The sequence below is a fragment of the Neopsephotus bourkii genome, unplaced genomic scaffold, assembly GCF_033783945.1.
Source record: "Neopsephotus bourkii isolate Nb327-2 ecotype Australia unplaced genomic scaffold, CSIRO-AGI_Nbou_v1 NB_1778, whole genome shotgun sequence".
NCBI classification, from domain to species: Eukaryota; Metazoa; Chordata; class Aves; order Psittaciformes; family Psittacidae; genus Neopsephotus; species Neopsephotus bourkii.
Window position 1 is genome coordinate 1,068,967 of NW_026902252.1, and position 27,770 is coordinate 1,096,736.

The 27,770-nt window shown below is 52.3% G+C and overlaps 2 protein-coding genes and 1 long non-coding RNA gene across 3 annotated transcripts; 2 read left to right on the top strand and 1 right to left on the bottom strand.

Moving 5' to 3' along the window:
* The first annotated feature begins 2,095 nt into the window (after positions 1-2,095).
* SH2D5 (SH2 domain containing 5) lies at positions 2,096-7,766 on the top strand. The gene is made up of 10 exons (XM_061379609.1): positions 2,096-2,142; positions 2,929-3,166; positions 3,331-3,411; positions 3,519-3,593; positions 3,902-4,045; positions 4,139-4,339; positions 5,959-6,115; positions 6,212-6,314; positions 6,417-6,576; positions 7,443-7,766. The coding sequence occupies exons 2-10, from the start codon at positions 3,083-3,085 to the stop codon at positions 7,641-7,643; spliced, it is 1,206 nt and encodes a 401-aa protein (XP_061235593.1). The 5' UTR covers positions 2,096-2,142; positions 2,929-3,082; the 3' UTR covers positions 7,644-7,766.
* A 1,554-nt stretch (positions 7,767-9,320) lies between these two features.
* Positions 9,321-27,647, top strand: KIF17 (kinesin family member 17). Its single transcript, XM_061379501.1, is given in 15 exon segments — positions 9,321-9,589; positions 10,854-11,000; positions 11,395-11,496; positions 14,654-14,843; positions 17,494-17,946; positions 19,032-19,129; positions 19,746-19,893; positions 20,938-21,026; positions 21,138-21,262; positions 24,748-24,979; positions 26,451-26,709; positions 26,891-26,958; positions 27,111-27,231; positions 27,437-27,526; positions 27,529-27,647. Coding segments are annotated over 15 exon segments (2,472 nt in total). The 5' UTR covers positions 9,321-9,358.
* LOC133226234 (uncharacterized) lies at positions 11,512-15,824 on the bottom strand. Its single transcript, XR_009729447.1, has 2 exons — positions 15,689-15,824; positions 11,512-12,482 (listed from the first exon to the last, which is right to left on the bottom strand). It is a non-coding gene; the product is annotated as an uncharacterized LOC133226234 (long non-coding RNA).
* Positions 27,648-27,770: the final 123 nt, after the last annotated feature.

Genomic DNA, 27,770 nt, shown 5'->3' on the forward strand with positions numbered 1-27,770 from the left:
GTGCACTGGTGATTCCAATGGGACCTGGCAGTTTCATTCACCGTGCTTTGGGACAGAGCTTTGCATGTTCCATGCTGAGAGGAGCGGCAGTACCTCTAAAAATCAAATGCAAAAAGAGAGAACAACCCTATTGAGTTTATTCTTTTTAGTTGCTGTCCCTGTGTGCTGCCTTGACCAACAGGGAGAAAACAGTGTCAGAAACGGCCTCAGTTGTTGCCAGCCCCATAGCAAGGGTGCAGACATGGGGGGGTTAACAAAAACAACAGTTATGGAAACTGGGAGAGTGAAAGCCCTGATCAAAGAGTGAGCCACAGGGAAGCAAAGCAATTGGAAGCATTAGTTCATGGCTCTTTCTAAGGGCTACTTGTACCCAAACAGCAGGGGGGTTTGACACTTAAGGGAACCAAGTTTGAGCAAGTGCTTCACTCATGGACAGGTATTTACAGGGACACTGAGCCCTGTCCCAGCTGTAGGGCAGTGTGACATCCCTCATCCCAACATTCCCACACCGACCACCCCATGGGTGGAAAACACTGATGTTCCACCCGTGGCTGTGGCTCAGTTCTGCTGCTTGGCACCTTGAATTAGAGCCCTGTGCTGAAAACAGCCATTGGCTCCCTTGATCACCCCCAAACTCTTTGGTTGGGGTTTTAATTGCTAATTAAGTGGTTTCCGTGCACTGAGCCAAAACAAGAGCTGTGGCTCTGGTTGTGTTTAATCCCAAGGACCAATCCTTGTCTCCTGAGAGCTGCAAGTGGGATTGAACAGGAAAATCATCATCCCATGGCAGCGTTGCCGGTGGGGCTCTGCTCCATCTCCGCTTCCTGGCCAGCCTGGGCTCCGATATGTTATTCCTCAGCCCCATCTGTCCTCCGTGTTCCATTTTTCCGCTGTTTCTCCACGGGTTCTGCTGGGGCATCTCACAGCATCTCCAAGCAGCCGGAGCTGGCGGCAGCCCAAGGTTGGAGCACTGCTCTTTGGAGCCTTATTGCATCCTCAGGGAGCAGGAAGGGGATTTTGGGGTGACCCCCTCTCCTCCCCAGACTGTTGCTTTCCCTTTCCAGGAGCCAAGCACACCCCTGAGGCTGGGAACAGCTTTGCCCTCCGGCAGCTGGAGGATTTTGGGCACCTGAGGCTCTGCAGTGAGGTCAGAGCCATCCCTCTTTATTCCCAGCGCGAGCAGACCGTGGTGAGCACAACTCCCATGGGAATTCAGCAACCGGGGTGAAAAGGGTCTGAGCATCAGGGCAGGGGGTGGCGAGCAGCGACCACGCGTGTGCGTGGTGGGGTTAGAATCACTTCTGGCTGGGCACGCAGCAGGAGAGGAGAGGAAACAGGAGAGGGGGAAAGGAATCCAATGCAGCCGCGTCTCCCGAAGAGCCCGAGCGCTGCTGCTGCTGCTTCCAAGAGACGGAGAGAGCCGGGGAGGTAAAACTGCAGTGATTCATCGTGGGCAGATCGGAGGCAGGAAATGGGAGTTCGCTGCCTGCCCCGTGCCCGCCGTGGGCTCGGGCTCGCTGGGGCCTGGCTGGCGGCGAGGGCCTGACGCCAACGGGTCGAGCATCCCTGCGGCGCGGAGGGAGCTGCCGAGGAGGCACCGGGAAGAAGGGGAAGAACCGGCGGAGGCCGAGAGCTGGAGCCAAGGGGGTTTTTCTGCCTGCGTTTCTCCGGAGCCATCCGACAGAGCCGGTGAGCCAGGGAAGGGGGCACAGGGGATGGGGGCTCTGGGGATGCTCGGGGTCTGGGTGTCACTTCCCCATCACCACCACTAAATCTGGGGGTCAGCATCCCTCCCCTTGGGGACCGCATCCCTCCCCTGGGGTCCGCCAGGGTGGGCTGGGGGCTCATTGAGAAATGAAGAGTGGGAAAAAGGGGGCGGGGCTTGGGGGCTGCCTGCCTGCGGATTGGCTCGGGGGAGGGGGGAGAGACCCCCCAAATTGTGCCTGAAGGAGAGGGGCAAACTTGAGCTCGCGAAGGGGATGAGGGCACCATACGGACCCCCCACCCCATTAGGATGCCTTTGGGCTGCCGGATTCCCCTGTGTTTGCACCCAGGAGGCTGCAGTGTGGTCTCAGCCTGCCCGAGGGCTGCAGAGGGCAGAACCCCCTTGGGTGGCTGGAGAGCGGCCGGGTGCACCCTTGGGTGGGCACCTTAGCTGTAAACCTCCCCCCCCGAACCTGCTGCCCCCATCGCTGGTGCTCTGGGGATCACCCCTGGAGGACAGCCATGGGGTCTTGGTGCTGCATGGGCAGTGGGATGGAGGGAGGGGAGAATGGGAGAGACCCCAGAATCTCCCTGGAGTTTGGGCTGTGGGACTGCATGCACCTTGCTCAGGGTCTGGACTGTTTGCTCAGGACATGGAATCACACTGGTTTCAATTGGGACCAGGATGCAGGGACCGTATGGGTCACCTTTGGGGTTGGGATCTGGGGACCCTCACATCATGCTCAGGGTCAGGACATGGGGACCATCTGCATCCTGCACAGGGCTGGGATGTGGGACCTTCATGCAGTGCTCAGGGGCAGGATATGGGACCCTCACATTGTGCTTAGGGTCGGGATGCTGGGATCCTTGGTTCAGTGTGGGGACACAGGGACCTCCATGCTGGGGTTGGGGTCACGCTGTGCAGAACCTTACATGGCACTTGGGGTCACAGGGGGCCCTTGCATGGGGGCTGGGATGTGGGGACCCCAACGTGGTGCTTGGGATGGGGACATGGAGACCCCTGCATTGGGTTTGGGGTGCAGGGGCCCTCATGTTAGGGTTAGGGGCAGGATTTGGGAACCTTTTTATTAGGGTTGGTATGGAGGGACCCTTGTGTCAGGGCCAGGACTCGGGCTCCCCTGCACTGGGGACTGGGGGCCACTGTATGAGACTGCAGCATCTCCTGGGGCTCATTGGGCTGGAAATGGGGGGACAGTGGGGCAGGTTGTGTCTGTCCCCTCCCTCCTCACAGGGACTGTGACTGGGGGGCAGATCTGAGCTCCTGCACCACCGTGCCTGCCTCCGGGTAACTCGGCTGCAGCACCAGAGCTGCTTAACCCCATCCTGATCCAGCCTTCGCCCCCCAAACCCCACTGCCATGAAGAAGAAGGCGGCCAATGGGAGGGGGCCGGATCCTGCAGCCCCCCAGCAGCGAGCCCGGGGCATCACCAAGTCAGCAGAGGTGAGTTACCCACAGGAGGGGGGCCAGGACACCCCGAGATGGGGTTTGGGAGTGGGTCCATCCCCAGTCCATCCCCTCAGGGTGGGCTGATTGCCCTGGGGTGAAGCGATTGCAGCAGCATGGGGGGGGTGTTGCTGACATGGGTTGGTTTTGGTTCCCCTCAGTACGTGGGCTCCTTTGTGGTGGAGGACTTGGACCTGGAGCAGCGAGCAGGGCAGCTGGAGGAGCAGCTGCAGGCACTGAAGGTCGGGCATCCACCACTGCTCCCCACGCTGGGCAAACAGGGGGACCCCCAATAGTGGGGTGCTGACATAGCCCAGATCCCCCCCAGCGCTGTGTGTCTCCTGGCCAGGACTGCCCCAGGAGGAGGTTGGTGGTGCTGAGGTTCAGCTTGCAGGGGGTGAAGGTCTACAGCGCTGATGGCGAGGTAGGGATGCTGGGGGGCTCAGGGGTGGTGCAGGGGTCATGGGTGCTGGGGAGCCCATGGGTCCTGGGGGGGGGTCATGGGTGCTGGGGGAGCTCAGTGATGCTGGAAATGTGCTTTGTAGGGAGGTTGCACCTCTCTGAGCATCACTTTCCTCTTGGGAACCTGCTTTGCATTCACAAATAGCGCTGCAACCTGCAGTGCCGTAGTGGTGCCCACAGCATCACTTGCACCCCAGGGTGCCCGGAGCGGGGAGGGGGGGGTGTGCTTGGTTCAATGACCCCCACCCCACCTTGTCCTTGTCCCCACAGACGCTGCTGATGGCGCACGCGCTGCGCCGCATCCTGTACAGCACGTGGCGACGCGCCGACCGCCAGTTCGCCTTCGTGGCCCGCAACCCCCGCAGCCCCGGCAGCCCCCTCTTCTGCCACCTCTTCGTGGGGCTCCCGGGCGAGGTGCGTGCCCCGGCACCCCCAAAACACACTCCTGTTGTTACAGTTCATTCTCGCTTCCATTGGGTTAATACCCGGCATCTCCTGCCTCCGCAGGTCCAGACCCTGCATCTCCTGCTCTGCCGCTGCTTCCAGCTCTGCTACCTCCTGGCTCACCCCGAGGAGCAGGCGCCCGACGGGGAGCCCACGGGGCCGGGGGTGCTGCGGGAGCCGCTCAACCCCGAGGAGGTGTCGCGCAACGTCAACGCTCTCGTGTCCTTCCGCCGCCTGCCCGCGCTGGGCTCCGTGGGCGCAGGGGTAGGTGATGGGGGCTCACGCACTGTGTGCATGGCGCACTCACACATGCGGGGTCTGCAGGGCCCTTCCCTCCGCAGTGTGGTTTTTAGCATGGTTTTGCCTGCTTTTTGCATGGCTTTTTTCTTGCCCAGCCTTTTCTTTGTGCAGTTTCTATCACAGCAAGACGTGCACAGCACTTCATGCTGCAGTTTGCCTTCTCTTTTCATGGTGCATCAATGCACGAGCCTGGTTGGCGTGGTGGTTCACAGAGCCTTTCCTCACACGTCTGCTCTGATCAGCACCTCTTTGCACAGTGGGGTACCCACGGCGTTTTGCACAACCTGCCCTAGCATGGCATGTATTTACACAGCACGTTTCGCAAGCCCCCCCTGCACAGCCCATTTCTAACAGCCTATTGCATGCTTTTGTCTTGCATGGCCTTTTCTCACAACGTTTTGGACCAGGTGGTTTCTGCACAGCGCTTCTGCAGGGTGTTTTGCATGGCATCTCTTTGTGTCGCGTTCCCGACAGAGCATCTGTTGCACGGCATCTCCTTGCATGGCTTTCTTGGCATGGTGATCTTTGCAGAGCGGTTCTGCAGGTGATGTATTGCAGTGGTTTGGGCAGGGTGCTCTCGGCGGCGTGCTCTGCTGCAGGGCATTCCTCACATGGGGTTTGCAGGGCATTTCTTGCACAGCGTTTTTTGTGCAGTGCCTTTTGCAGGGCATTTTCTCGCTCAGCATGGGCTGCAGGGTGGGCTTGCGCACAGCATTGTTGCATGGTGGTTAGCACAGCGTTCCTTGCGTAGGGTTTTTCGGTCATGAGGTCTTGCACAGCATCTTTTGGGGTGTCATTTTTGGGGTGATAATACTGGTGTGGCCTTTTCAGGGTGTAGTTTTTGGGGTGCCATTTCTGGTGTAGCACTTTTGGGGTGACATTATTTTGGGTGTAATTTCTGGTGTAGCATTTTCAGGGTGTCATTTTTAGGCATGATTTTCAGGGTGTCATTTTTAGGCATGATTATCAGGGTGTCATTTTTAGATGTCATTTTGGGGGTGTCGTTTTTAAGAGTAATTTTTAGGGTGTCATTTTCGGGGTGCCATTTTTGAGGTGTCGTTTTTAGGAGTAATTTTCAAGGTGTCATTTTCAGGGTGTCATTTTTGGGGTGTTATTTTCATGATGTCATTTTTGGGATGTCATCTTAAGTGTCATTTCTGGGGTGTAATTGTTAGGAGTAATTTTTGGGGTGTCATTTTTAGGGTGTAATTTTCAGGATGTCCATTTTGGGCTGTTATTTTTATAAGTCATTTTCAGGGTGTCATTTTTAGGTGTCATTTTAATGGTGTCATTGTTAGGAGTCATTTTTGGGGTGTCATTTTTAGGTGTCATTGTTTAGGAGTCATTTTTGGGGTGTCATTTTTAGGTGTCATTGTTTAGGAGTCATTTTTGGGGTGTCATTTTTAGGTGTCGTTTTCATGGTGTCATTGTTTAGGAGTCATTTTTGGGGTGTCATTTTCGGGGTGTCATTTCTGGTGTGCCGTTTTCGGCGCAGCGTTTTTCTCCATGGAGTCTCATGTGACATTTCACACCATGAGACACCCCCCTCCCCATCACCCCTCTGACAGCCCCTTCACCCCCAGGACCGGCAGGCAGAGGGCAGAGCCTGGCGCCCCGGGAACCCCTACTGCTCCCCAGTGCTGGTGCGCAAGAAAGCCATCCGCAGCAAGGTGCTGCGCTCGGGGGCTTACCGGGACTGTGGGGCTGAGAGCCAGCTCCATCAGCCGCCCCGTGACACTGGTGAGTGCCGGGGGGGAGCTGAGGCACGGGGGGCACACACAGCCCTAATGTCATGGGGTGTATGGAGGTGAAGAGGGGATTAATGGGCTCCCACAGCATCAACGGGATGGGAGAGCAAAGGAGCGAGGAGCTTCGCCTTTCTCCCTGAAAATGAGAGCATCCTTGCTGAGAGCGTGTGGGGCTTCGCAGGCATCTCCAGGTGGGTGCGCAGGACCCCCCTGCTCATCCCCATCCCTTCCCATCCCCATCCCTTCCCAATCCCTCCCCTTCTCACCCACCCTCCGCCTCATCCCATCCGCAGGGACAGCGGGATCGCGCTGCTGCGGCGCGATGTGCCCGGCGCCTTCCTGCTGCGCCCCGAGCCCGGGCTGGCCAAGCGCTGGTGCCTGTGGGTGCGGGCGCCCTGCGGCATCGTCACCTACGGCCTCGTCAGGACACACCAGGGCAGGTTCTGCGTGGAGGTGAGGGCAGTGCATGGCCAGCACATGGGGGTGCTTGGGGTGTTTGTGTTGGGGTTGCGGGGGTGCGACCATTGCACCCAGTAAGGGCGTTTGATGTGTTTGTGAATGGATGCACTTTGGTGTAAGCACATTTGACGCATTAGTGCACTGGTGCATTTAATTCACTGTGTAAGTGAATTTAATGCATCAGTGCATGGATGCATTGGTGCATTTGTGTGTTTAATGCAGAGTTAGTGCATTTGATGCATTGGTGCATGGATGCACTGGTGAAATTGTGGGTTTGCATCACTGTGTAAGTACATTTAATGCATTTGTGCATTATTGCATGGGCGCATGGGTGCATTAGTGCATTTGCTTCACTGTGTAAGTAGATTTGATGCATCTATGCACAGGGGTATTGGTGTATAGGTGCATTGATACGTGGGGGCAACAGTGTATGGGTGCCTCAGTGCATGGTGCATGGGTACCAATGGGTGTGGGTGCATGGGTGCTTCCATGCTTTGGTGTGTCAATACAGTTGTTTCATGGGTGCACAAGTGCATCCATGCATGGCTACGTGCTAGACAGACACATTGGTGTGTGTTTCATTCCCGGGTGCACGGGTCATGGGTGCCTTGGATTTGTGGATACATCAGCGCACAGGGTGCAGCTGTGGGTGGTTGCACAGTGCACAGGTACATCAGTACAGCATGTGGGCGCAGTGGATGCATGGGTGCGTTTGATCCTCATGCATTGGTGCGTAGGCACCTTTGGGTCTGCGGGTGCATTTGGCAACACTGGTATTTGGTGCACGGGTGCATTCAGTGCAGGGGTGCACAGTGCATGGGCACTGCAGGGTCTCACCTCTACGGTCTCCCCCATGGCAGCACTCCAACACCGAGTTCCCCAGCGTGGCTGCCCTCCTGGCTCACTACTCCACCGCACCAGGTGGCTGCTTCTGTCGCCTGGCCCCTGGCCGCCGCAACCCCGGCTACGAGGAGCAGGACCCCGGTGGCGGAGCCAGCGCCTGGGGGGACACTGCCTGGGCCCCCACCGGCCCCGTCGGGGCCCAGCATGAGCGGGGTTAAGCCCAGGCACCCCCTTTAGGGCACCGGCCCCCCCAACATCCCCATTGAGCTTTAAACCGCTGCCGTCTGCCTTATCTGCCCCCTCCCGCGGCTGCGTGCGCTGGCAATAAATGGCTGTTGTGCTACCGGTCTGTTCTTCCCACCGCGGTGCACGCTCACGCACCCTCGTGAACTCACACTCGCGCACTCGCAGGCCCGTGCACGTGTGCCCTGGTGCCCACGCACGCTTGCAGAACTGCACCATGCGCTCACGCTTGCACACTCAAGCCCCTGTGCTCTTGCACACTCACACATTGCTGCAGCCGCACTCAGACACTTGTGCACTTGCACTCATGCACTTCCACTCGTGCATTTGCCCTCTTGTGCTCCTGCATGCTCACGCATGGCTACAGCCACACTCAGACACTCGTGCACTTGCACTCACGCACTTGCATATGTGCGCTTGCCCCCTCGTGCTCTTGCACACTCAGGCCCCTGTGCTCTTGCACGCTCACGCATGGTTACAACCACACTTGGACACTCATGCACTTGCACTCGTGCATTTGCCCTCTCATGCACTTGCACACTCAGGCCCCTGTGCTCTTGCACACTCACACATTGCTACAGCCACACTCAGACACTCATGCACTTGCACTCACGCACTTGCACACGTGCGCTTGCCCCCTCGTGCTCTTGCACACTCAGGCCCCTGTGCTCTTGCACACTCACGCATGGCTACAACCACACTTGGACACTCATGCACTTGCACACTCACACATTGCTACAGCCACACTCGGACACCCATGCACTTGCACTCATGCACTTGCACATGTGCGCTTGCCCCCTTGTGCTCCTGCACTCTCAGGCCCCTGTGCTCTTGCACGCTCACCCATTGCTACAGCCGCACTCAGACACCCGTGCACTCGCACTCGTGCATTTGCCCTCTCATGCACTTGCACACTCAGGCCCCTGTGCTCTTGCACACTCACGCATGGCTGCAGCCGCACTCGGACACTTGTGCACTTGCACTCATGCACTTGCACTCGTGCATTTGCCCTCTCGTGCTCCTGCACGCTCACACCCTCGTGCACCCGCCGCCGCGCGCCCTCGTGCACCCCGCGCGCTTGCACACGCACGGGCACGAGCGCCCGCAGTCACGTGGCCTCCCGCCGAGCTGCCGTCATTCCCACCCCCACCCCACCCCTCCACTCCCCGGTCGCTATGGCAACCGCGTGGGGTTGCTGTGGCAACCGCGTGGGGTCGCTGCGCGCATGCGCATTGCGTCCGGCCGCGCTCCCGCCGCGTCCCTTCAGGACAGGGATCTGCCGCGCTGCCCGGCGCCTTCTGCACGTCCCGGCCCGCCTCGGGTTCTCCTCGGCTCCCTCAGGCGTTGCCTCCTGCCGCCTACAGGCGCCTGACACTTCCAGGCTCACCTCAGGTTTTGCCTCGCTCAGTCCCCGTTGGGCTTCTCCGGGTTCCCCACAATTACCTCAGGCTGCCCCGCGCAAAGCCTCCCCCCGCCTGCCCTAGCTGCCCTTCAGGCTGGTTCCGAGTCTCCCCTTCACCCCCCTCTAGCTTTCCTCCTCTGTAGCCTCCCCTTCTCGCCCAGCCCTCCTTGTGCCTCCTTCCCATGCCGAGCTGTGGGGGGCTCCACATTCAGGGGTGCAGGCCTCGGGGTTAGGCCCTCCCAGGCCCCTCAAGTGAGCGCGTGTGGGGTTGAGCCGGACCAGGACTGAATGGCTTCGGAGGCGGTGAAGGTGATCGTGCGCTGCCGGCCCATGAACGTGCGTGAGAGAGCTCTTGGCTGCAAGGCGGTTGTGAGCATGGAGAGCACCCGGGGTCAGTGCTTCCTGCAGAACCCTGCCGCTGCCGGTGAGCCCCCCAAGCAGTTCACCTTCGATGGGGCGTACTGCCCAGAGCACAGCACGGAGCAGATCTACAATGAGATTGCCTACCCGCTCGTGGAGGTGAGTGGTGCCTGAAGCAAGCCACGCACACAAGGGACACAGGCTGCCCACGGCAGTGCTGGAACCCCTGGAAGTGTTCACATACTGTGTAGATGAGGCCCTCAGTGCTACGGGTTAGTGGTGGCCTTGGCAGTGCTGAGGAACAGTTGGAACTGATGAACTTAAAGGTCTTTTGCAATCTGGTTGACTCTATGAACACATAGTTCAGGACATGGGCTGAGGAGTTCCACATGGATAGGTGACCCCCAGCTGGTATGATTTATGGACAGAAACAGCCCTGTTTCCTGCTTCAAAAAGCTTAGCTGCAACCCTGGGGTGGGCAAACCAGCGTCCCAGCAGTGGGCTGGGAAATTGGGAAGGAAAACAACTTTTTCAGCAGCCAGAGGGCCACTGAGGATAGAATTACATTAAATTGTTTTAGGCAGATGTTTATGTGAAAGATGAACCCCCTGAGCAAGCCCTAGAGACAGTGGCTGGGTAGAGACTGCAGTTGAAGGTGATGAGGGAAGAAGGGAATAAACAATACTCCTGATCGCTTTAGGGATATTTTCACTGAAGACAGGGAGCCTCAGCCTGGCTTAGAGTAGTAAAATGAGAGGGGATCCATTTGCTGCATGGCAAACAGCCAGGGTGAGGAAGGAACCAGTTAAAGGGGAAAAAGCCCAACATCCCCCCCCAAATAATCCAGTTTTGTTAGAAGGGATGAAATGGCTAATGGTATTCTTAAGATGGAAGTTCCTGATCATGGGAACAAGCAGGGTCTGAAACAGTATGTTATTAAAGTTGGGGGGGTTCTTATTTAAACCTTAAAAAATCCAAATATCTAATGTGCCTCCAATGCTTCTCTGAAATAGGAACAAGTGAAGATGAGGCTTTCTTTTAGCCAGCTCTCCAAGTGAAAACAGCTCTAAGCTAGAGACCATCCCTTTGGCCACCCTATTCTGGCATTCCATTCGTGTCTCTGGTTTTCACAAGACTTTTCTGCCCTATGACAAAAATACTCTGTTATTCTAAGTGTTGTCAACTGCCCTTCCACTTTTCAACACCTGCATTTCTGCAGGTTTTCCGTTTATAAGCCAGCAGAATGTGTTATTTAGTTGTTATACTCTGATGACATGTGAAGATCAAGTAGTTGTTCGATGTTTATTTCCAGCTTTTCCCCTAAAATACCTTTTTTGAGGTGGGATTGAATCTGGACAGTGCATTTCCAGTTACCAAAGGGTGAAGATAATGCCTTTTCTGTTTGATTGTCCTCCATTTCCAGGGCGTCACTGAAGGCTACAATGGCACCATATTTGCCTATGGTCAGACTGGCAGTGGGAAGTCATTCACCATGCAGGGAGTTGTGGAGCCTTCTGCACAGAAAGGCATAATTCCCAGGGCATTTGAGCACATTTTTGAGAGTGTGCAGGTAGGTAACAACGTAAAAGAGGTCTGTTTTAAGATGGCATGATATCTAGAAAGATGTTTCTTGTGTCATACCCTGAGGAGGGAGTGCTGATTGCACTCAGCAGCAAGAATGGGGCCAGGCTTTGGGGTATGCTGCCTCTCCTAAAGCTGAGGCTCCTATATAGTCAGATGAGCTGCACCCTCATCTCTGTGACTTCATGGGCTCCCACTTGAGGTGTTTAAGGACCAAAAGTCCCTATAGTGAGTGTGTGGAGTGGTTACACCTGGGAATGAAATGCCAGCAGAGATTTCATGAAGTGCTGAAGGCACCCAGCTGGCGCTGAGGGGCAACGTGGGCTGCCTGCTTGCCTCCATTTGGAGAACCTCACCTGAAAATCCTTCCTCTTTGGGAGCAGTGTGCTGAAAATGCCAAGTTCTTGGTGAGAGCTTCCTACCTGGAGATTTACAATGAAGACATACGAGACCTACTAGGAGCTGATACCAAGCAGAAGCTGGAGGTGAGGCAGAGTCAGTTTGTCTTAGTTAGGAAGTGCTTTAATTTCCTCAGATAAGTGTTACCATGAATGTCTCACAGAAGTGCAATAATATGCTCTGTCAGAAGCTGAATGCCAGACTATGAAATCATAGTGATGAATATGAAAGCCAAGAGGAGATTTTGAGGGACTTTAGTGAAGGTTCAGTGGCAGGAGGAACAGGATCCAGTCAAACTTGTCCTGTGTGTCTGACTGGATAGTGGCTGATAGCTTACTGTGAAAGTCATTACTGGACAAGGATGGAATAAAGTACTGATGGGGCAATTTCTTCCTAATCTCTTCCTCTCATAGCTGTCTCTAAAGCGGGAGGATTCTGTGCCATACAAATCTGATGTAGTGTAGCTCATTATCTGTCTAAAACAAAAAAGGCTGATCTTTCTTTGAGGAGATGCCTCAGACATTGTTCCCCATGGGCACATATGGGGAAGGCAGTTTCCAGGAGCACAGGAGGCAAAACAGTCCTGAAATCCCAAGCAGGGGCTGATTTTTCCTTCTTAGTGGCTTTGCAGATGTTTTTACATGTATTACTGGTGGGAGCTGCAGATCTTCTGTCCAATTTCCTTTTCTGCAGGACTGCCCTGGTGAAGAAACCCGAGGCACCAGCACCATCTTCTGCACAGGAGATGGTGACAGACCCATCTTCTGGGGCAGATGTATTGTTTTACCATGGCTTTAAAGGAGGCAAACCCCTCTCTGCTCCATGATCCAAGTGTGCTTGGCCTGTGTGTGTAGAAGGGAGGGTGGGAGAAGGAGACTGGATGGTTCAGAAGGCGCTTGCTGCAGTTTCCCAGCTTTTGTTCCACATCAGCAGTGACATCGGTTTCCATGACGACTGCAGTTGGCACTGGGAGGGCAGGAGTTGGGCAGAACAGTTGCCAGGGTAACACCATCCCACTGGTAACAGCAGCTGCCTGTTGCTGCCTCCACCCAGTAATTAGGGGACTTGTGTCCTGTGGAGAAAGAAAAGCCAGACTGACCTACTGCTTTCTTCTGTGTCACTGAATCATAGAATTAATCGGAGAATAACAGAGTGGTTTGGGTTGGAAGGGACTTCAAAGCTCCTCTAGTTCCAAACCCTTCCACTGGAGCAGCTTGCTCCAAGCCCCCGTGTCCAACCTGGCCTTGAACACTGCCAGGGATGGGGCAGCCACAGCTTCTCTGGGCACCCTGTGCCAGCGCCTCAGCACCCTCACAGGGAAGAGCTTCTGCCTAAGAGCTCATCTCAGTCTCCCCTCGGGCAGGTTCAAGCCATTCCCCTTGGCCTGTCCCTACAGGCCCTTGTCCCAGGCCCCTCTCCAGCTTTCCTGCAGCCCCTTTAGGCACTGGAGCTGCTCTAAGGTCTCCCCTTCAGGAGCCTTCTCTTCTCCAGGCTGCCCCAGCCCAGCTCTCTCAGCCTGGCTCCAGAGCAGAGCTGCTCCAGCCCTCGCAGCATCTCCATGGCCTCCTCTGGCCTCGCTCCAGCAGCTCCAGGTCCCTCTTGTGCTGCTGCCCCAGAGCTGGATCAGGGCTGCAGGGGGGGTCTCCCCAGAGCAGAGCAGAGGGGCAGGATCCCCTCCCTGAGCTGCTGCTCACGCTCTGGGGGTGCAGCCCAGCACACGGGGGGGTTCTGAACTCAAGCGCTCACTGAAGCTGGGTCCTGGGGATCCTGTCACCAACCACCATCCTCCTCCTCAGGGCTACTCTCCATCCAGTCTCTGCCCAGGCTGTAGTTGTGTTTGGGATTTCCTGTGTCTCACAATTCTCCTCCAGAGTCCCATTTCTGATTGCTCTTTTGCCTTTTAACATTAAGGACTGATGATTCTTAAGCCCACAGTCACCTCCTGTGGTATGAAACCATGTGAAGAGTAGGTTTTACTGAGCTCTGTAAGGAAATGCCCCTGTCAATCTGTGGTGGAATTAAACAGCCGTGTCCTTTGTTGGCTGCTCCTCAGGGACTCTTCAGCATCCTCAAATACAGCTGGGCCAGCCATAGGGTTCTCCTATAGCACAGGCAAAAGTCACAGTGTGTGAACACTGTGATTCTGTAACTGGGTTCATTCTGGCCAGACACAACTTTAAAACAAGGCTAAAATCCTGCCTGGTTTCGTTTCCAGCCACTTCCACTCAGTTCTGTGCAGTTTTTAACAGCAAACACTCTATTTTAATCAGCTTTTTGTGGCAAGTGCATCACTCAGGTCTCTGGGGCTCTTCTCTGGGAGTCACACTGCCAAATGTAGCATCTATCACTCTGTGACACCAAGTCATGACAACCATATTGCAGCTGCCACCATAAAAATAGACTTTTGGTTATGAACTCAGCAGATGTGGGGTATAATGTAGCTGTTGAAAATGAATCCAGCTCCTTTAAATTCAGAGTGTGGAGGGGGGCGTGCAGGATCTCGATTGTTTTGGGAGTTTTATGTAGGCTTGATGGGTCAGTCAGGATTTGGAACATTTAGTCATCTATTGGATGCAGGATGAGGTTTTTCTTCTGCATGATTGATAATTGCTGGAAAGCTGCTGTTTGGTATTTACCACTCTGTCTCCACCCAGGTGCCTCAATAGGATTTTAGAGCATCTTAAAAATGAATTTATCTGGATAAAAATCCTGAGAGTGCTGGGTGTGACTATGGGAGTTTTGTCAGCGGGATCAAGCCGCCCTCTCAGAGCCGAGGGGTTCAGCACAGCAGCAGTGACAGTGTCTGTGACTGCTGAATCTGTGCTTTGCTTTTAAAAAAAGCTCCCTATGAGTGAAGAGATACTGGAGCCTTTGCCATAATAGGTGAAAAACATTTCAGTTCTCTTTTCAAATGCACAGCTTAATAACAGGGGAGGCAGAAGGCAGCTCAGCACAGAGAACCTGAGTTTCTCATGGCCTGGCAGGAGATGTCTGAATCAATCAGCGAACTTCAGTTCTTTTTCCCTGCAGAGCCATGAAACAGGTTCCTTATTTTTGTCTGGTTTTATTCCTTCTTCAGAAATACTACAGCTTTTTAATGACAGTCAGATATGGTTTTGCCTTAGCATTGTTTAACTTGAAAGGCAAAACTCTCATAGCCCTTGAGCTTCTAGTTCCCAGCACGACTTCCTGCAGTCTCAGTATGTCTTGTTCTAACCTGTCTTGTGTTCCCTCTGTTTGCAGCTGAAGGAGCACCCAGAGAATGGGGTGTATGTGAAGGGGCTCTCTCTGCACACTGTGCACAGTGTTGTACAGTGTGAGCAGCTCATGGAAACAGGCTGTAGCAACCGTGCAGTGGGTTACACCCTCATGAACAAGGAGTCGTCCCGGTCCCACGCCATCTTCACTGTCAATATTGAGATCTGCACTGTAGGTAGGTAGCTGGATGTGCTGTGGTAGGCCTGGACCTGGCAGAGCACAGAATCTGTGTGGTCTGACCAGACACCCTGCAGCTAAACTGGGAGCCTAAATGATTTTAGGTCTGGTAGACATCAGAATTGTGCCCTGGTGTGAACATTCTTCACAGTGTGAAATGGCTGAGTAGCCAAAGTCTTTTACTTTTCCTCAATTCCCCCTTGGGAGTGAAATGTCTTGCACTCAAACTGGGAACATATTTAATTCTCTTTCCATTCCTTTATCTTCTTAAACCTTTTTCTCCAGTGAAGTGGGATAAATCTCACAGCCCATACAGTGACTGGAGAAACTTCTGTCATTATGTGTCTGGTCTGCCCTCCTTTGCAATGCAAGTCACATCATTTCATGCAACAGTTCCTCCACTGTGCTTAATCATAGGGCTCATCTTTTAAAGACAGAATAAAAGAATCCCTTCATAATGTTTTAGTGAATAATTTTCCTTTCTCAAGTATCTCATTTCCATTGACAGTTCTTTAGCTGGTAAAGCTGCCTTGCTTGGTCTGAACACAAACATCAAAAGGATTTTTATTCTGGGACTAAGAAAGGATTTAGTCTCATATATTCTCTCTTGACCTCACCGAGGCTGCAAACAATTTGGCTTCGTTTTCTTCAGCTGTTTCAGTCATGGGAAAGTTACACAATGTCTTCCTAAATTGTGGTTCCAGATGTTGGTGACAAGACCTCATTTTCCTCTACCCAAAATACGGGAGGGGGGGGTAGCACAGCCAGTGGATGCTAATCCCTGCACTATGTGGGTCCATAAAATCCCAACTTTAATCCTAACAAGGAAAAAAAAACATTTACACTCTTGTGTCCCAGATTGGTGCAGGCCTCCTAATCTAGCTTGAATTTCTCTGATTTAAAGCTTTGAAAACTTGTTACATGGAACAGGATGGCAGGTGGGAAACTTGCTGGTTTGGCAGTTAAACAGGAGAGAGATGGAATACGTCAGGAGAAAGCTGTGGGGTCAGGCACAATTCTTACAACTGAATGGTTCTACTTGTGTTATCATTAGTTGAAACAGCTAATGAAGTTGGTGGCTTTGTTGTCATCTTTAGGTTTCTTGAAGAGGTGCATGGAGTAGTTCAAACTTATTTTCCAGTTAAACCTACAGTAAATGACAATTTACAGGGAGCTGCTGCTTTAAAGGTTCTCTTTGCAATGATGCGGACTGGAATTGCTCATTTTTGAAGTACCACGTTCAGGAATGATGGCAAATACCAGGCTCTCTGGCTGCAGATGTTTAGAGATGTGCGAGTCACCATCAGTGTTTTTGCTGTTGTTAAGAATAGCAGATGTTTGATTCTTTTACCTTGTGTTTAAGGATTCATTTGTTAATGAGGATGATAGCCAGTGCTTGTGCAATGGGCTGAGTATGAGACAAGACTCTGAGGCTGCTGCAGGCGTTTATCAAGAGCCTGGGGACCTTGTCACACCATAGAAACCAACACACTTGAGCTCCAAGACTGAAACACTCACCATGGGCAAAAGGATTGGCAGGAACCAAACCTGCTTTTTAATTGCCCCTCAGTGATAACATAAACTGGGGGAAGGAGGGAAAAGGTCAGAAACTCTTTTTGTGATTGGCCACTCAGAAGAGATAGTGAGAGGTGCTCTCTTTCAGCTCCGTCTATTTTTTTTCCTGTCCTCCCATGTCTTGACACACCACAAAGATCTGGAGTGAAACAAGTTTGTTCAGTGGCAAATGTGAAGTCCCACAGTTAACAATCTATTGCTGTAAGTGGGAAAATACCCTGTGGCAATAAAATGTAGGGGTCTTTGGGGGCGGTGGGGTGTTTACCTGTGAACTTTTCATTTTCCCTCATGCATCAGATTATTCATTGCTCAAGTTTAGGTGTTGTCCACAGCCATAAATCTTAACTCTGACTCAGTTCAAGGCTGGGATTTGTAAAGTCTGTCCATAAAAGGGTGGACTTGGTTAAAACCTTGATGCTTTCTCTGCTTGGATCACTAAGGGAGGTCTTGCCTTGAATGTAGGCTGCAATCTAAGGAATGGTTGGGGTACGGACACCCAAGAGCATGGTCCAGTGCTTAAAACAGTAGTCTGGGATCTGGGAGTGTGTGTCCAAGTCTTTGCTCTGCATGAGGCTGGGAAAGTAAAGTTAGCCAGTGAAACTGAGGGCTTCCTAAAGCAAGTGGACGTATATCACAGGGAATTTGTGTCAACACATAATTCCAGCCTCAAAATGCAAGTAAGGAAGCATGATACACTTGTAAGGTGTGCACTTATGTAGCTGGGGAGCCAGCTGTAACTTCAGCTCCTGTCTTTTCTTGCCTTAAAACATTATAATGGGAATGGCACCAGCTCACTGGGCCTGTCTCTGCACTGACTGAGATCTGTCTCCTCATCCAGGTGGTTTGGGCTAAGCACAGTCCCAGTTTCTTGCAGTCATGGTCTGACCTTGTTACTTGTGTGGAATTCTAAACACTGTGGAAATATGTGGAGGGGGGGTGTGTGTTCAGAACTCACTGGGTGAGTAAAAATGGGCATGAATTTTTACTCTGCAAGATCTTGTCCAAAGAAGCACTAAAACATGTTAAGATGCTTCCTCTTAAGAAGAGCTTAACCTGGAATTGTTCTCTTGCAGATGAGCGAGGGCTGGACCACCTCAGGGCTGCAAAACTCAATTTAGTGGATCTGGCAGGAAGCGAGAGACAGTCAAAAACTGGAGCCATAGGGGAGCGGCTCAAAGAGGCCATCAATATCAACCTCTCCCTCTCCGCTCTGGGCAACGTCATCTCAGCCCTGGTTGATGGCAAGTGTAAGCACGTCCCCTACCGAGACTCCAAGCTGACCAGGCTGCTGCAGGACTCCCTTGGGGGGAACACCAAGACTCTGATGGTTGCGTGCATATCTCCAGCTGGTAATAACTATGATGAGAGCCTCAGTACATTGCGCTATGCTAATCGAGCCAGAAACATCAAGAACAAGCCCTGTATCAATGAGGACCCCAAGGATACTTTGCTGAGGGAGTATCAGGAGGAGATTAAGAAGCTGAAGGCCATCCTAGCTGAACAGATGGGTGTGAATAACTCAGCAGGTAGGAGAGCCCTTAGTGGCTGCAGAGATGTTTTATCTTTGTCCGGAAAAAGGGTTTTACATTAAAATGCTCACTGGATTTCACCTCAACCCTTCCCTTCCCTGTTGGAGGAGGAGTTCTTCATTCTGGTAATGGACTGTTGCCAAATCGACCTCATTCCACTGGTAAAAAACATTTCAACTCTCCACTATTTTCAATAATGACTGACTCTGTTAGAAAATGACATGATTCAAATCCTTGATTCTTCTTGGTCATTCATTCTGGATTGAATTTGGTCAGTAAAAGAAGAGGTTTCAGCTGGCAGAGTAAAAATGAGCTGTAAAAGAAATAGCAATGTAAAATTCTCTATTAACTGTATCTATATTTATGTGTGTATATATATATATATATATATATATATATGTTTTCAAAGTTAGCACTCAGCCCCTGTTCTCCTACACTATGAATTTTTGGTGCTACAAGAGTTTTAGTCACTGCTGACAGAAAGCAGCACTGTGTTCCCACTGAGGATTCAGCCCAGCCTCAGAGATGCTCCTTGCTATAAAATAGGAGTAGCAAATGTGGGAGCCAAGTGATAAGAGCATTCTTAGGGAGTTGATCCCCTTTTGAGAAATACCCCCACAAAAAAAAGCACAACTTCAAGCAGAGCAAGAAGACTGTAAGATTATTTTTTTTTCCCCTTTTCTGCCACCTTTCAGAAACATCTGTGAAGAACAAAGGCAATCTCCTTGCACCTTTCATCTCCTTGCCAGTGTCTCTTATCTTCCAAACCTGTTAGCATAGCCCTGGAAAAGACTCTCCTTTTACTTTGTGAAGGAGATTAGATTTATATTCACTTTAATATACCCAAAGCTTACACCTCTCCCGCTCTGCTCTGAGCTGACTCCTTCTCTCCTGCACCTACAGAGGCAGAGGCCAGTGGGTGTTTTGGCAGCACAGATGCTGGCACATGAGCACAGTTTAAAGGAGCACCCGGATCGTGATGTTCTTTGCCAGCAGCCAGGTTCTTTGTTCTGTTTCCAGCATTCTACAGACAATCCCACCCAGAAATTGGGAGTGATTTTTATTTCTGCTTTGCTTTGTAGGGCTTCTGCATGCTGAGACTGCTCACCTGGCAGCGAAGTCGCCTCCCCTCTTCAAACCCCAGGTAGATCTCGAAGCAGAGAAGCAGCTGATCAGAGAAGTAAGTCAGGAGGAGGTATCCTGCAGTGACTTTGACTAAGGCTTGTGGAGGTTTATAATAATCATTACAAGTATGATCTTTAAGGTTCCTTCCAACACAAACCATTCTAGGATTCTGTGATGCTATTTTGGTCTTCTCCTGTGGACAGAACTTGTGCTGATGGAAGCCTTGTTTACAATGCTGTTTTCTCTCAGCATTGTTCCCACCTCTCTGAGATGAATTAGAATGGATTCCCAAGAATAATTTTTGAAGTGAAACTTAGATTCTTCCTTTCAGAGGAGGGAGAAATGGGGACGAGGAAACCAGTAGTCAAAGACATTAAGATCAGTACAAGGGTGAAGATAAAGAAGGGATATGGAGCAGAAGGAAGAATAAGGAGTTGGGGGGCAGAAGGAAATAAAACTCCTTGCTCTTTACAGAGCCCTTCCAGGGTACCACATCTGCCCAAGACAGTGTTTTCTAGGGCTAATTAGTCCCCTTCCATCACTACTGTGGTGACTTAAATCACAGTAAAAGTCAAATGAATCTAGGATGGGAAATTTTACTGGGATGGACACGACTGTGACCTCGATGGGACCTTGTGTATGGTGCCCAAGCTGTGTGCTGTGCCTTTCAGGAGTACGCTGAGAGACTGGCCTGGCTAAAGGCTAACTATGAAGCAGAGCAGGCATCCCGTGCCCGCCTGGAGGAGGACATCAGTAGCCTGAGGGCTCACTATGATCGCAAGCTGTCTGCTCTGGAGGAGAGCCTCAGGAAGGAAGCAGGTGTGGATGTGGAGGGTGTGAACCAGGCTGAGGGTTCCCTCCAGCTCTAGGGAGGAGCCGCTTTTGCAAAGTCAAATCTGGTGCAGCCACTTTCAAGTGGCAGTGATTGCTACTGCAGCAAGTGCCACCCCCAGCAACAGCAGTCCCTGTTCTCAACCTGCCCTTATCAACAGTAGGAATGATAACTTCAGCTCTCCATAAGACTGTCCCAGCTTTGTCCTCTTCCCTACTTCCCTGACTTCTTTTCCCTGTCAGGACTCGCCTGACCCTGCTGGTAATCCTTGAGGTGATGAAATGTGATTTCTTTTGCCCATGTAGCTGTGAGTTTCTTCAGAAACTCAGGGCAGGTTTCTCTGGAGCAGGGGTTTGAGCTGCAGGGGTGACTGGTCTTCCAGGTGCTGCTCTGTCCTGATCCCATTGGCTTAGCACAACTCACACACCCAAGCTGGGGGTGGCTGCTGCAGTCTGTTCCATTGCATGTAAATGGGATGCAGCCCTTGGTCTCCTGGTGAATTATCACCAGCATCGCTCTGCTGAAGGGTGGATATTCCTCTCACATACCTATAAACTGCTGCCAGCTCTCCTCTTTATTTCTGCTTTCCATTTACACTTCCACAGTGCCTCAGTGCACGTTTTGCAATGTGCTTGTACAGCACTCACCACCCAATATTCATTCCTGAACATACATCCTTCATTTTTAATGCTATCACTCTCTAAGGTGAGAGGTTCCCCCCCCCCCCACCTCATCTGATTACAAATGTGCCACTTCCCAGCCTCTGAAATAGAGAGGGTGTTATTTGTGTGCAACCACGAGGATCCAGCTTCTCCCAGCCCCTGTGTTTCTACCCTGATATACTCTGGGTATATAAAAACCCTGATGGCTTTTACTGACCAGCATAAGAAGGTGAATAACAGACCTTTTCCTTCCAGACACAATGTTCCTAGTGTTTGGTGAAGACTTTGTGTGATGTTTTCCCAGGTTTTATGCTCAATTTTGCAGTGCTTGTTACTGACACTGTGGATATTCCCTTTTTCACTCTTCAGCTGCCGCAAGGACTGAAACTGCTCCTGGTGAGCCACCTTTGCCCAAAGACACTGTTGCTGCAGTAGATGAAGAACCAGCATCAGTCCAGGTACCCCTCAGGCTTCTTCTCACCAGGTTGAATAAACCTGAGTGGGTAATGTCAGTGCTCTGGTGCTCGCTCTTTTCAGAGATGAAGCTTTTGGTTTCCTGTTGTCCTCAGGACCCAGCAGCACCTCAGGCTGTCCAAGACACTGGTGGTGTGTGCAGGAGGAGTGCTGGCACAGGGGTGGCTGTCACTGCTGAGGGGATGGCTCTGCCTGTGGACCAGCAGCAGGTTCTTGCCAGGTCAGTTACTATGGCAGCACTGTGAACTGCCTCCTGGGCATGCAGGTGAGAGGCAGCCCTGTTCTTCCCCCATGTTACAGCTGTTGAGCTTCAGCTCACAAAACCAGGCACATACATGTTCTTTACCCCCAAATCAACTTTGTCCTATTTGGGCAGATAAATAGCTGTTAGCTGCAGCATTCTGTGATACCAAATGCCAGAATTATGAGAGAAAAGGTCTGGAGATGTCTGTGTCAGCAGCTGTGGAAGCAAACAAGTGTGCTTTCCTGCTGAGCCTTTCTCAATTGGTAGGCAGGGAGGTCTCTTCCTTCTCTGGCATTCTGCAGGTGGAATTTATGAGGTGTTTACAAAGTTGAGTCTTGGTGGTCTCTGACAGAACTTAAGTATCCAAAGAGGCTTTGGGGGCAGCCTCCTCTTCCTCTTGGAAAGGGTTCTTGAGCTCTCCAATGCCACTACAAGTAAGGCTCTGCTGCTTGCTGTGCCTGGAAGCAGAAGGAGGGGAGCATGTTCTCTGCCACGCTGTCTTGTCACTGGAGTCACTTCTGCTCTAACTCCTGCACCTGACAGTGTTTGCAAGACCTCAGCCACAACTGACACCAAAATTTCCCAATAATCACATTTTAGGGGCACCTCTCAAGCATGAGGCTTAAGACTTGTGCTTGGCCCATCTTGGGGGCATCCTGTCTTGAAGGTTTTCCTCTGTGCAAGAGGCAGCTTGACAGATTTCCTTTAGAACTCCTTCCAGAATACAACACAGCACACTGACACAGCATGGGGGTTTAGGGCTAGTTCAGAAATACACACTGGAAGCAAATTCTGCTAATAGCTCTCTTTTAATCCATTGTGTGGAATTATATTAAAATTAGAAATACTTAACATAAAATAGATTGTAGATGATAGAGTTTGAATCTGAACAGTTCTGTGGGGTTTAACCAGTCTTTCAGCTTTACCGTGAGCTCATGTGGTGCAAATTCGCCCTGTTGGGGCTCTTCCAGCTAAAAAAAGGAGCTATTAAGAGATCTCCAGTAGCAGTGTCTGTAATTTAAGGGCAATTCTGTCTGTCAGTGGAGAGCTTTCCAAAGAAAAGGGTGTTGTGACTCTAACAGTTCTATCACAGCTTTCTTTTTTGTAACAGAGAAGTGGAAAATGCTTTTCTAATTCTGCTATTAACACCAGAGCTCTGTGCAGATGGAGCAGGAGGGTTTGGTTCTGCAGGAGTGGGGATTAGCAAAGCTGCCTGTTAAAAGCATTGCACATCAGGCTGGCTGGGAGAGCTCAGGTACTCAGCAAGGATTCAATCACGTATTAAGCAAAAGAAAACTAAAGGCTACTTGGCAAGCACAGTAAAGTACAATAGCAGGATACCTCCGGTGGGGTGAGCTCTTTGGGGTGGTTTGAAGATGATTAAGAGGTTACTATCAGAAGAGGTTTGATCAGCAGTGGGCTTTTGTCTGATTGGACAGCACTGGCCAAGCTGAGCTGTCTGCTCTGTTTCAGGCCCCTGTGCAGATAAAGAGAACAGCTCTGGAGTACGGCTTTATTTCCAGTCAGGGACATGAGAAGAATTTGATTTCAAACATGGGTTTGTGGCAGCCAGCTGGGTTGAAAACTGACTGGTTGGGAGAGCCCAAGGAGGGGTGGTAAATAGTGTTGGTGACCAGTCACTAGTGGTGTCCCTCAGGGCTCGGTGGTAGGGCCAGTGTTGTTTAATATTTTCACTGATGATGAGGATGAGGGGATCGAGTGCACCCTCAATGAGTTTGGAGATGACACCAGGTTGGGTGGGAGTGCTGATCTGCTGGAGGGCAGGAGGCTCTGCAGAGGGATCTGGACAGGTTGGACCCATGGGCTGTTGCCAATGGGATGAGGTTCAACACGGGCCATAACAACCCCCTGCAACGCTCCAGGCTTGGGGAAGAGTGGCTGGAAAGCTGCTCGTGGGAAAAAACCCAGAGGTGCTGATTGATGGAGCTGAACATGAGCAGCTTGTGCCCAGGCAGCCCCCAGCATCCTGGCCTGGGTCAGCACCAGTGCGGCAGCAGGGCCAGGGCAGGGATTGTGCCCCTGCACTGGGCACTGGTGAGGCTGCACCTCGAATCCTGTGTTCGGCTCTGGCCCCTCACTACAAGAGAGACCTTGGGGTGCTGGAGCAGGACCAGAGAAGTGCAATGGAGCTGGTACAGGGCCTGGAGCACAAGTGTGATGGGGAAGGGCTGAGGGACCTGGGGGGTTCCGTCTGGAGAAGAGAAGGCTCAGGGGGACCTGATGGCTGCCTCCAACTGCCTGACAGGAGGATGGAGCCAGGAGGGGCTGGGCTCTGCTCCCAAGGAAAAAGGGATGGCACAAGAGGAACCGGCCTCAAGCTGCACCAGGGCAGGGTTAGATGGAGCTGAGGAACAGTTCCTGCCCCAGAGGGTGCTCAGGCATTGGAACAGGCTGCCCAGGGCAGGGCTGGAGTCACCATCCCTGGGAGTGCTCAAAAACATTTTTGGCTTGCTTTTAGAGTCTTTGAAAACAAGAAAGAAGAACTGAAATGTATGAACATATCAATATGCATTTCAGTAATAATTTAAATATAAATTTTAGGAAATGGGGTTTTTGAAAAGAATCCTGTGTGTATAGGTACAAATTTCCAGACATAACTGTCAGCAGAGGTGCTTGGAGTAACATGTTTTGCCTTGGGGCCAGAGAAACTGTTAATAGAATTAGAATCCCAGACCGGTTTGGGCTGAAGGGACCTTAAAGCTCCTTCAGCTCCAGCCCCCTGCCACGGGCAGGGACCCCTTCCACTGGAGCAGCTTGCTCCAAGCCCCTGTGAGCTGGGGGGTCCAACCTGGCCTTGAGCACTGCCAGGGATGGGGCAGCCACAGCTTCTCTGGGCACCCTGTGCCAGCGCCTCAGCACCCTCACAGGGAAGAGCTTCTGCCTTATCTCCAACCTGAACTTCCTCTGTTTCAGTCTGAACCCATCACCCCTTGTCCTGTCACTGCAGTCCCTGATGAAGAGCCCCTCTCCAGCATCCTTGTAACCCCCTTCAGACACTGGAAGCTGCTCTGAGGTCTCCACACAGCTTCTCTTCTCCAGGCTGAACAGCCCCAGTGTTCTCAGCCTGTCTTCATTCTGGAGGTGCTCCAGCCCCTTGCTCCAACAGCTCCACGTCCTCCTTATGTTGAGGACACCAGAACTGCACACAGTGCTGTAACTGGGATCTCCCCGGAGTGCATCAGAGGGGCAGGATCAACTACTTCACCCTGCTGCTCAAGCTGTTGGTGATGCAGCCCAGCTCACAGGTGGCTTCTGGGCTGCAAACACACACTGAAGCTCGGTCATGTTCACTTTCTCATAAACCAAAATGAAAGTGGGATTTGCCATGGTTACTCAGGGCAGCAAATCTCATCAGACATCACTATTTTCTGCACTGCAGCTTCCCAAACACCATCCAGGTGAGGACACACATTCCTGAGGGCAGTGTTTCCCTTTCCCAGGCTGCAGGTGCTGGAGCAACAGGTAGTAGGGGGGGAGCAGGCGAAAAACAAGGACCTCAAGGAGAAGCGCAAGCGTCGAAAGAGATACGCGGATGAGCGGCGCATGCAGCTGGTGGCCGCGCTGCAGCAGGCGACCGAGGACAGCAGTGAGTGGGTGCTGCTCAAAGTCTATGACTCCATCCACGAGGAGGTTCGAGCCAAGAGCAAGCTTCTGGAGAAGATGCAGAGAAGGGTGAGCAGCTCCCCGCTGTCCTTCTCATCTCTTTCGTCCTCTGTGTACTTCCTCTTTAGGTGAAGGAGTTGTTCTAGGTCAGCATGTTATGAAGTGATGCTGGCTGTGCCAAATACTCTACATGTGTTAGTCCCTATATGGCCGTTTGCACATGTTGCTAGATGCCCAGATGCAGCAGCCCTCAGGGCAGTGAATTAGGTTGGTGAAACCCCAAATCCCACCCATTTTAAAGGCTGGTCTCTGTGTGTGGCACTGCCTGGACGATGATTAGGCAGCAGATCTTCTCTGTGAGGGTGCTGAGGCACTGGCACAGGGTGCCCAGAGAAGCTGTGGCTGCCCCATCCCTGGCAGTGCTCAAGGCCAGGTTGGACACAGGGGCTTGGAGCAAGCTGCTCCAGTGGAAGGGGTCCCTGGCCGTGGCAGGGGTTGGAGCTGGATGAGCTTTAAGGCCCCTTCCAACCCAAACCAATTCGTGATTCTATGATTATGATGTCTGGTGATGTCTGGTGACGAGAGGATGCAACTCCCTCTGCTGACGTGCGCGATCTATTGCACAGCTTCCTCCTCATCAGCTCATTGCAGGAAGAAATTACCCCGTCAAAAGTGCTCGGAGGTGGGGGGATGAAACATAAATAAATATAAATAAGTAAATACAAAAGCAGTGCTCTTAGATTTTAGCTTGCCAGGTTTGCTCTGATGAGGCAGAATCCAAGGAAGTTCCAGACAAACTCCGTGTTTGTGTGTGTGCACAGTGCTAAACTGCAAATTAAGAACTTGCTTTATTTTGGTATTTAGGTAATCAAAGAAATATTTCCTAAGAAATATTTTCCTTTTTCGTCAGTGCTAGGAACTTCTGAGGGTTTCTTACCCTTGTATGGAGCCAGGCTGAGAACACTGGGGCTGTTCAGCCTGGAAAAGGAAGCTGCGTGGAGACCTCAGAGCAGCTTTCAGTGTCTGAAGGGGGCTACAAGGATGCTGGAGAGGGGCTCTTCATCAGGGACTGGAGTGATAGGACAAGGGGTGATGGGTTCAAACTGAAACAGGGGAAGTTCAGGTTAGATATAAGGGAAGAGCTCTTTCCTGTGAGGGTGCTGAGGCACTGGAATGGGTTGCTCAGGGAGGCTGTGAATGCCCCATCCCTGGCAGTGCTCAAGGCCAGGTTGGACAAAGCCTTGGGTGACATGGTTTAGTGTGAGGTGTTCCTGCCCACAGCAGGGGGGTTGGAACTTGATGATCTTAAGGTCCTTTCCAACCTGAACTGTTCTGTGATTCTATGAACTCAAAGACTTGACTCTGTGGAGAAACTTGAGAAATCTTTGTTAAATCCAATGTGGAATAACCTCTCCACCCAAATCTCATTCTGATTTTTAAATCCAAAATATTAAAGCCTTTTTGTGTATCTCCATCCCTCTACCTGACAAATCCCTGTGCTCTCTCCTTTATAACCCCAATGATTTATTTTACATCTCAGCTACAAGCTGCTGAGACTGAGATCAAAGACCTGCACTTGGAGTTTGAACTGGAGAGGATCGATTACCTGAGCACCATCCGCCGCCTGGAGAGAGACCTGATGCTCTGCCGACAGCTGATGGATCAGGCGCAGTTGCTCGTCCGCCGTGACTGCAACTACAGCAACCTGGACAAGATCAAGCGTGAATCCATCTGGGATGAGGAATCTGGCTGCTGGAAAATTCCAGAGCCTGTCGTTCACAAAATCCACTTGCCTCCAGGTAACAGGAGTGTCCTGATGGTGCTGCTGGGTTCTGAAATCTCCCTTGTATATAGAGAGTCTGTCTGGAAAGTTTGTGTAAGACATGGACGCTTTGGGAATCTCGGAGCCTTGTGGTGAGGGAGTGGTGCTGGGAGCAGGAGAGCATTAGCTGAGCCTTTAACACCCGTCTCCTCTCACAGTAGTTCCAGCCCTGCCAGGATCCAGACCTTACCATGACAGCCCCTTGGCTGAGAGCAGAGAGCCAGCGGTACGGCACATTCCTCCTTCCTTTCCCGTCATGTTTTACCATTTTGCCCCATTCCCATCATGGTGTTTGGCCACTTTTGCCCCATTCCCAAGCCACACAACCTGTGTACTGGCACAGGGCTTGGCACTGACGACGGTGTCTTCCACCTCCAGCTGGAGGAAGACCGCTACAAGCTAGTGCTCGACAGGAGTGACAGCGAGACCATTGCCTCCAACTACTTCAAACCGCGGCGCACCCGCGATATCCTGCACCCCAACCGGACCCCAACCCGAGGTAATCCCGGACTTCCCCTTTGCTTTCCTCACTTCACTTTTGAGGGAGAGCTTTTTGGCCCAGCCGCCTTGATTCAACAGGGGCAGGACCGGGCCGTTTCTGTGTCCCACAGGGGAGATGTTCACCAGGCCTCATTCCTCCTCCCACAACAGCCCCGGGACCCGAGGGGGCTCTGCGTGCCTGGCCCCGACCCTTTCGCCTCCAGACCCTGGTCTTCGCTCCCACCACCGCCACCACCAAGAGCAAGAAGGGGTCCGGCAGCCCCCGCCTCTGAAACTGCCACTGCTGACGCAGAAGACGCCAAATCTCTGCAGTTCTGCACCGAAGCGCTCCTGCTGTACAGCAGGGCGCGGGACACAGGCGAACTCGCTGTGGCCATGGCCTCTCGCACCCTGTACCCTCAACCGCTGCAATAAACCAGCCTGACACCGCCATTCGAGGTCTTTTACTGCGCTCCTGCCTCCTCCCATGCGGGACACCGCCACCGCCGCCACGCTGCTACGGTGGCCGCGCGGGGGGTGCTGGCAGCGCCCCGCTGA

Excerpts from the sequence above, each read along its gene's own strand:
- SH2D5 (XM_061379609.1), top strand. The coding sequence starts at position 3,083 with ATGAAGAAGAAGGCGGCCAATGGGAGGGGGCCGGATCCTGCAGCCCCC. Across the intron at positions 3,594-3,901 it reads TCTACAGCGCTGATGGCGAG|ACGCTGCTGATGGCGCACGC; the intron begins GTAGGGATGCTG and ends TTGTCCCCACAG. Across the intron at positions 4,340-5,958 it reads TGGGCTCCGTGGGCGCAGGG|GACCGGCAGGCAGAGGGCAG; the intron begins GTAGGTGATGGG and ends CTTCACCCCCAG.